This window comes from Arachis duranensis, chromosome 2 (assembly GCF_000817695.3).
Source record: "Arachis duranensis cultivar V14167 chromosome 2, aradu.V14167.gnm2.J7QH, whole genome shotgun sequence".
Taxonomy (NCBI): domain Eukaryota; kingdom Viridiplantae; phylum Streptophyta; class Magnoliopsida; order Fabales; family Fabaceae; genus Arachis; species Arachis duranensis.
Genome location: NC_029773.3, coordinates 81,574,304 through 81,583,668, shown reverse-complemented (window position 1 = coordinate 81,583,668; position 9,365 = coordinate 81,574,304). Strand labels below are relative to the sequence as shown.

Sequence of the window (9,365 nt, the reverse complement as noted above, 5' to 3'; positions counted from 1 at the left end):
GTCTTGCACAACGTTTTCACTTTTTCCAAGTACTTGTGTAGTAGCACATCCCTGGCTTGGTAGTTGCCATTTACTTGGGAAGTGACGACTTGGGAATCGCTGCTAACTTCCACTCTTGATGCTCTGACTTCTTTAGCTAGTATTAGTCCCCCTATCAAGGCTTCATACTCAGCCTGATTGTTTGAAACTGGGAATTCGAACTTGATGGATTGTTCGAAGGCCACTATTGCTGGGTTCTCGAGGATAATTCCGGCTCTGCCGAACGTTTGGTTGGATGCTCCGTCAACATGGAGTTTCCACCGTGTGGTCGGTAGGTCGGGGGCTTCTCATGTGACCTCTACGAGGAAGTCTGCCATGGCTTGGGCTTTGATCGCTTGCCTTGGTTCATATTGCAGATCGAATTGGGATAGCTCTACTGCCCGTGCCATCATTCTTCCCGCCAGGTCGGGTTTTTGGAGGACCTGTTGGATGGCTTGGTCGGTTCTCAGGATGATTGTATGCCCTTGGAAGTATTATTTTAGTCTCCTTGATGAAATTAGTAGGGCGTAGGCTAGTTTTTCCAATTTGGTGTACCTCATCTCTGCCCCTTGAAGTATCTTGTTGATGAAGTATATTGGGTGCTGGGTTTTGTCCTCCTCCCTGACTAGGACCGCAGCCATTGCTTGCATGGTTACGGCCAAGTACAAGTATAAGGGCTCGCCCTCTTTGGGCTTGCTGGGTACGGGAAGTTCCGAGAGTATCTTTTTGAAGTGGTTAAACGCATCTTCACACTCCTGGGTCCACTTAAAGGTGATTCCTTTCTTCATTAAGTTGAAGAATGGGATGGCTCTCTCAGCCGAGGCTCCGAGGAACCGGGATAGGGCCGTGAGCTTCCCGGTGAGCCGTTGTACATCTTTGATGCTTCCAGGGCTTGTCATTTTGAGAACGGCTTCGCATTTGTCTGGGTTGGCTTCTACCCCTCTTTGTGTTATCATGAACCCTAGGAATTTCCCAACCTCCATGGCGAATGCGCATTTAAGTTGGTTGAGCCTCATTTTGAATTTTCTCAACGCCTCGAAAATGGCCTGGAGATCGCATATCAATTTGCTCGGCTCTGCTGTTTTTACCAAGATGTCATCGATATACACCTCTACCGTCTTGCCGATAAGATCTTGGAAGACTCTGCTCATCAGCCTTTGGTAGGTGGCCCCTGCATTTTTCAACCCGAAAGGCATTACCTTGTAGCAATAGGTGTCTCCTGGCGTTATGAAGGCTGTCTTGTCTTCATCAGGTTGGTGCATCGGGATCTGATTGTAGCCAGAGTAAGCATCCATGAAACTGAGGAAACGATATCCCGCTGCCGAGTCCACTAGGGTGTCAATGTTGGGGAAGGGAAAGGAGTCTTTTGGGCATGCCTTGTTCAGGTCGGAGTAATCTACACACATTTTTCATTTTCCCGCTGGCCTTCTTGACTAAGACAACGTTGGATAGCCATGTTGAGTATTCGAGTTCTTTGATGAACCCTGCTTCTAACATCCCCGCTATTTGCCTGGCGACTTCTCCAGCTCTTTCTTGTGACATCTTTCTTCGCCGCTAAGCTACCGGTTTGGCCTCAGGTTTGATGGCTAGCCGGTGAGACATGACCTCGGGATCCAGCCTCGGCATGTCTGATGGGGTCCATGCGAAGAGGCCACTGTTTGCCCTGACAATTTTCATAAGGGGGCCTTTGAGTTCGTGAGGTAGGTTTCTATTGATGAAGGTAAATTGGTCTGTCATCTTCCCTATTTGGAATTTTTCCATGTCCCCTTTTGGTCGGGCTTGGTTTGTCCTCCATCCTGACGTCTAGATCTGCTATGAACACGCCAGCTGCCTTTTTAGATTCTTTTCTTAAGGAGAGGCTGGCGCTGTCGCAGGCGACCGCCGTTTCTAGGTCTCCTTTTATGGAACCGACCGTTCCCTTGTCCGTTATGAACTTCATCGTCAGGAACTTGGTGCATATTACAGCTGAAAACTCATTGATGGTTTTCCTTCCTAGGATGATGTTATAGGCAGTAGAGTCTCTAAGGACTACGAAATCTGCCATAACCGATTTCCTAGTGTCACTAGTTCCAAGGTTGATTGGGAGGGAAATCATCCCATCGGGCCTAATGTAGTTGTCACCTAGTCCCATGACTCCATGTTGGTGGTTCTTGAGGTCGGATTCCTTGAGACTCATGGCGTCGAACACGTTTCTGAATAGGATGTTAGAGTCAGCTCCTGTGTCGACGAGGATGCGCCTGACTAGTCATGTGCCGACCATTGCTGTAACCACCATGGGGGGATTTTTGGGAAGGTCGTTGAACCATTTATCTTCTGGACCAAAGGAGATTGTAGGGTGCCCTTTGCCGGTGGTAGGGTTATCCGTCGAAATGGAGAATACCCGGGTGTCCTTTCTTACTGCCGACTTGGATTTGGGGGGGCTGTCACGCCCGACCACAATGTTAACTACGAACGTTGGGGGGTTGCCTTCATTTCCTGGGAGTTCTTGCCTTGGCTTGACAGCTCGACTCCGTTCTTCCTCAGAGCGCTCCATTTCCCGCCTCCTCGGCTCCCTGAGGAGCTGGGAAAATTCGCTTAGTTTTCCTTCTCTAATGGCCTGTTCCAAGGCATCTTTGAGATCAAAGCAGTCTTGGGTCTTGTGCCCATATCCCTTGTGGTAATCATAGTAAAGGTTTTTGTTGCCTCCTGTTCTCTCTTTTAGTGATCTAGGCCTTGGCAGGATCCCCTTGTCTGCAATTTGTTGGTAGACTTCTACTATGGGCGCCGTAAATGGCGTGTAGTTCGTGAACCTCCCTATTCGTGGGTGCTTGGGTGGTTTGTTTAGGCTGCTATCTCTGGGAGCTTCTTTGTACCTGTCGGTTTGGGGGGCCTGTTGGGTTGACGAGCTAGGAGGCTGCCGTTTATTGGCTGCTACTACCTGGCTAACTTCTTCATCGTTGATGTATTCTTTGGCGACGCTTTGAATTTCCTGCATGGTCCACACGGGTTTGATTGTGAGGTGCTTCCTAAAGTCTTCGTTTAGTAGGCCATTTGTTAGGCATAGGCTAGCAACTGAATCCGTGAGGCCGTCGATCTCCAAGCACTCGTCGTTAAACCTGTCTAGGAATTTCCTAGTCGGCTCCCCTGGTTTTTGGGTGACCCCCAATAGGTTGATTAGGTGTTTCGCTTTGCCTATACGTGTCGTGAACCGGGCTAGGAACTTCTGGGATATGTCTGCGAAGGTTGTGATGGACCCTTGTGGGAGCGTGTTGAACCATCGGATCGCAGGTCCGGCCAGCGTTACTGGGAATGCCCGGCATCTGACGGCATCACCTACTCCTTCCAAATTTATCCTTGCTTCGAAGGCTGTGACATGCTCCTGGGGGTCCTTGGTCCCATCATACCTCATGTCCGTCGACTTGTCGAATTTTCTCGGAAGCCAGACCTTGAGGATTGCTGGGTGAAAAGGGGTTGCGCCCATGATGACGGGGTCTTCTTGTCTCTCGGTCTCTCCCTTTTGGGACCTCCCACGCCCTTCCGACCTGCTTCGAGTGGGTTTGGATGTTGCTTGCGTGTGCGCCTCTTCGTGCCTCGTCAGGCTTCTACCCTGGCTATCTTGGGCGCGAGAGGGGGAGCGGGTGCAGGCGTGGGACCGGCTTGCGCCGCCGTGTGAGTGGCCGGCATTTTCATGGGACTGGCCCCTCGCTACCAACTCCCGCTCAAGGTTTTGTACTCTGTGCCTGAGTTCCTGCATGATCTTAGCGTTGTCAGCTCCAGTTCCCCCGAAAGGGCGCCTTTCGGGGGTTTGGGTGTACATTTGGTTGGGTTGAACGGATGGTCTCGGGTGCTCGACAGCGTGGGCTGTCGAGCTTTCTCTGCTCAAACAGGCTCTGCCTCCTTCGCGGAGCTCCTTCGAAGTGATGGGTCGTTCCATGTTCGCGTCTGGCCTCCCTACAGACGGCGCCAATGTTCGTCACCTGGTTATCTTGTGTTGTCGATGGGTGATGAGTTGGTGAGAGGGAAATCCCGGACGATACGCGGTGCGAGGAAAGCTGTATGCTGGTGATGTCGGAGGTTGAACGGGGCGGAGGGGGTGGCCACCTGCAAGGACACTCCGACGCTCAAGTCAAAGTCTGTACTGAGAGTGGCAGAATTAGGTTAGGGTTGTGACGTACCTTGGGGGGAGCGCTGACCTCTCCTCTTATATACCGTGCTGGGTGGGCCTAAAGGTGATCTAGTCCACTGCCCAAGATGTCTTGCGTTGCTTCTGCTCACGTGGGGGAGCGCTGGTGATCCTAACCGTCGGGTCGGGGGATCGGGTCAGACCCTGATGACTCCAACCCGCTTGTTTCGGCTAGGCGATTTGGATCGTATGATGAGCGTGGTTGTATGACGCCAGGGTCGGGTACCCAAAGGCCGACCCGTAGGGTTTCCTTATCGTTTCAGGTTTGGGCCGGAAGCGCTTTGACCCAGCGAGTAGGCAGACTGGACCTAAGGTGGTCCGTAACAGAAGTAATACATTCCAATTCTTTTTTGATGATGAGACAGATGCAATCAAAATAGATCAGAGAGCAGCATGGCTCTTTAAAAACTATATTCTCAATCTCAAAAAATGAAAGGAAGATGAAATATTGAAAGATGCTAATTTTGTCCATGTTCCCATATGGATACAATGCTGGGAATTACCAAAGCATTATAAAATAAAAGAACGAGACAGAAAATTGGACAGCTTGATTGGTAAAGTCCTATACGCTAGTATATTTCACTTTAGGGGCAAAGAAAATAATATTATTAAAGTTTAGATTAATTTGGACCTAACTAAACCTTTGTGGCGATTCATAAGAGTGGTTGGTCTGAATGGAAAGATAATCGAAGTCTCCCTCAAGTATGAAAGAATTGACAATTTTTGTAAGTATTACGGTCATGCTAGACATGAAGTAAAGGGATACATGGTTCAAATCATTGATTCGATAAAATGAGATATTAAAGAGGAACGATGGGCGAATTGTTGAAATCTGAATAGGAGCAAGATGGGAGAATGACTGGGGAAAAATAGTAGTACAAACAAGTAGCAAGGAGACGGAAACCAGCACCAAAAGACAAAGAATCAAACTCCAGTTAATTTAATTAAAAGCTTAGGCAGCCTCTCAATGCATTCACAACGAGAGTTACAAGAGAGAGAAGAGGAGGAGGTGGTGAGTATGACTAATCCTAGCAATATGATTGTGTCGGTGCTGAATTCCAATGCTGCTTGTAACACCCTCACTACCAGAATGTCACGCTTCCAGCTGTACCACTTTGATAGTAAGAAGTATTACTATTTTATATATTTAATATTAAAATAGGAGCCTTTGACTCGACACCGTATCGCTGATTTCTTTGAAAACCGAACATAAATACTTTATCTTAAAAAAACAAACAGGCATACATTCATATACAAGACTACTTACATAATAGCTTATAATATAATATACATATAAAATATACAACTTCTATCCCTCTTACAAAATTATAATAGCAAAAACGAGGGAAGAAAAAGTGATTTAACTAATACAACGTCATATAAACCAAAACGCAGTAAAACTCTTCATAATGCTCCTTCATCCGATTCCTGAAAAGGTAAAGCTGTATGGGGTGAGAACCTAACCACTCGGTCTCACTATGGAGTTTTAGAATTGTCATAAGAAGATATTTAATAAGAAAACTGTTTTCAAACTCAATGATTATTGTTGTCTTATGAATCTTTTAATAACCAATGGCTATTCAGTCAACCTTTTCAAAGAAACAATATTTAATTTTTCAGAAATTCAAAACCTTTATTTTCTTATAAAAAAAATCTTAATCAGTTTCCAAGACGGTATGAATAACCAACATGTTCCAAGAATAGGTTTATTAAGTTTATGCTGAATCAGCTTGGTTTTTCATACTTCACTAATATCTCAATCAGAAACCAATCACGGCCTTCAGCCCATCACATAATCAATCAACACAATCATTATCTCATCATCAATACTCAACCTCAAAAATACCACATCAGAAATAAACACAGGCAAAACAGACAAGAAAAACACAGGTATAGATAACAGTTACAGTAAATAGATCAGATAGCAATTAATAACAGTTTATCAATTAAGCAAACCAAAACAAATTCAAACCCAAACAAAACATACAAATACATATGATGCATGTCTGTCCTATGGCTGATGATATCATATGTCGGTTATATAGCCAACTCGATGATAGAAGAGGTAAATTGTGTTGGTAAAGAATTTCTCAATGAAATCTCGTTGCAAGTATAGTTCTAAACCAACAAACAATCCTCCCAATCAAAATTTGGTTGTCACAAGTACAAATCCCAATGAAAATTAATCAAAGTATTTAAATCTCGGGTCATCTCACAAGGAATTGCAATGAAGTGGATGATTATTGGCCATGAGGGAGAAGGGGGTTTGATTTATAAAAGGGTGAGAAAATTAAATGACAAGAAAAGTAAATCAAGTAACTAAAGAAAGCGAAAAATAAAGAGAGACATTCATGGCAAGGATTGAGAATATAAGCTTTCTATCCTAGTCACTAATCATAACAATAATTAAAAAGAATTTATCCTATTACGTCATCCCCGACGATGGAAGAAAGTACAATATTATCTTCACACTCGAAGAAAGTCTAATAAGACTAGCTAATCTCAATCCAAAAGTCCTAATCAACTCACTAAGTGAATTAGCAAGAGATTAGAGTTAATAGAAACAATACTAGCTAACAACTCTAGATCACCAACATATGTTGGGTATTCATGACTCAAGATCACCTAATTTCTCTTTCCAAGTCAAGAATGCTCAAAGATCTACTCTAACATCCAACCAAGAATTTTGTCAAACACTTGGAAGGCATAAAAGGAAGGCATAGTAAAAGTGTAAGAATAATAAAATCTACAACTACCCAATACAAGAAAAATAAAATTTACAACTCAAATCAACAATAAAGGAACATCAAACATCAAATTGCATTAAAGAAAAATCAAATCCAACATGAGCATTCATAAACATAAAAGGAGGCATAAAAGGAAAATTAACAAGAGAACTAAGGAGAACAAAGGCATAAGAATAAGAAATCATAAAGAAAACTAGATGAGAACAAGAATCAAACCCCAGATCTAGGATGCAATTAACCTAAGAACTTTAATTCTAGAGAAAAGAGGGAGCTTCTCTCTCTAGAAACTAACCTACATGATGCCAATCCTACAACTAAGTGCTCCTCCTTTCCCCAAGCTTGAATTCTGCATAAAATAGCCTCAGGAATGAGTTGGATTTGGGCCTAGGCAGCTCAGAAATCACCCCCCAACGTTTTCACTTTAATGAGGTCACGTGCGAGCTATGACGCCGATCGGTCAGACGACCTCCCCACACTTAAAATTTTGCACCGTCCTCGGTGCATTCAAGATGAGCAAGGGGTATGGCAACTTTCCAAGTTGCTACTTTCAGCTGGTAGGTCAACCGGTGCTGCGTGTTCTTTTTCCGGCTTTCGTTTTTGCTTATGGCAATTCATCCTGAAAATAGAGAACAAGAGATAATAGGACAAGTAAATGCAAAAGTAAGGAAGCATACAATGTTGGAATGAGATAAATCACTAGAATTGAGTGAGTGAATTAGTATGATGTTGATGAAAAATATGTGTGGGGTTGTAAGAATCCGCGTTTTCACGTAAAATCGTTTAAATAAAATAATTTTAGTGCCCGAAATAGATTCAAAATTTAGAAGTTTTAATTTAAAAATATAAATGAGAAATTTGGTTTCAGTGAATTTTTCTGAGTTGGAAAATGTATTTCTTTCGAAAATTTTTTGTAAAAATGCGTACTGGCGCTTAAGCTGGCAGTGCCGACTCTAAACTATCCAGTACTGTGTATTTTGGAAAATAATATTTTGAAAATTGATTTTTTGTTTGAAAGGAGAAAAATAATTTAGAATCGAAAAACCGGACACTAATGCTAAAGGTTTTGGCCCAAAATGGGCCAAACGTACCAAAAACGCTAACAGGTTGGACCGAACCCAGGCCAGACCCAATACCCAACATATATAAGCTCATTTAATGAGCTTTGAGCTCATTTTCCAGCCCTAAGAGAGAGAGGGCCACGGTTTTTAGAGAGGAGAGGAGAAGAGGGATGACACTTCTCACCTCCACCTTTCGGAAGCCATAACTTTTGATCCGGAGCTCCGATTGACTAGCCGTTTGCAGCCACGCAAAGCTCTCATCGAACTCTACGTTTCTATCCAAAGAAATCTGGTAAAAACTCGAAGCTCTCACTCCAGTTTCCAGCCCTAGCAGTTCTGAGTTTTTAAGTTTAGTTTTTGAGTAGATTTTGTGGTTTTGCTTGTTTAGGTGATCTCTAATAGCGGGTAAATGTTGGATTTTATCCCTAATCACGTTGGATAAGGTAAGATTTCTCTAAACCCTTGTGTTTAATTATTTTGTGTATATTAGATTTTGATGTTGGTATATATATGTGATATTAGATTGAGTTTTAGTGTTTGTTGGAGTTGGTTGAGGCTTTAGATCAAGCTTGGTGGCTTCATTTTGGTGTTTGGTGCGGTTGGAAATTGGCCAAGGTATGATTTCAGTTTTCTTTATGTAATATGTAATGTTCATGGACACTTAAGCTAGTTGAGCCTAAGATAGGATTAAATGTTGTTGGTGTATGAATGATTATATACGAATTGGTGCTAATTGTTGGTTGTATTAGATTAGTGTGGTGAATGATGATTATTGGAGATTATTGGTATTGATGAGTATTCATGGTGATCAGTTATATTGGTTAATATTGATGATTATGATGTGTGATGATATATGTTGTTGGGGATTATTGGTATTTAATGGTTATGAAGGTTGATGATGAATATCTGAATTATTGTTGTTGATGAGAGTAAAGGTTTTGGTTGTTGAGGTTGTTAAGGGTTGGTGGTGATTATGAGTGTAGGTTCATGATTGGATTGGCAACTATAGTTTGGTAGTGATATATGGACTCTTGATGTAAGAATTGTGTAAATTGTTCGTGATTGAGAATTTTGATTGAGGATTATGGTTTTGTGTTGGTTTATGGAGAGAATGTTAAGTGAATTAGGTGTGGAGATGATGGAAGTGTAATGGAATGTTATAGTGTAGTGTGCAGTAGTGTTTTATGATGTTTGAGTATGTTTTGGACTGTTTTGGTTGTGAAAATTGGAAAAATTGTGAAGTTTAAGGTTTTGGGTAAAAATGGATTTTTGTAAACTTTGTCTGATCATAACTTTTGCCTCGGTTTTCAAAAAGTGATGAAATTTGTCTAGAATTAAAGATCTTTGAAAAACCTTTAAATCGATATAAAGTTTGTGAAA

The 9,365-nt window shown here is 42.7% G+C and overlaps 1 protein-coding gene across 1 annotated transcript; it reads right to left on the bottom strand.

The window, feature by feature from the left end:
- Positions 1-2,263: 2,263 nt before the first annotated feature.
- LOC107475223 (uncharacterized) lies at positions 2,264-3,931 on the bottom strand. Its single transcript, XM_016094857.1, has one exon. The coding sequence runs from the start codon at positions 3,929-3,931 to the stop codon at positions 2,264-2,266; it is 1,668 nt and encodes a 555-aa protein (XP_015950343.1).
- Positions 3,932-9,365: the final 5,434 nt, after the last annotated feature.

Excerpts from the sequence above, each read along its gene's own strand:
- LOC107475223 (XM_016094857.1), bottom strand. The coding sequence starts at position 3,931 with ATGGAACGACCCATCACTTCGAAGGAGCTCCGCGAAGGAGGCAGAGCC.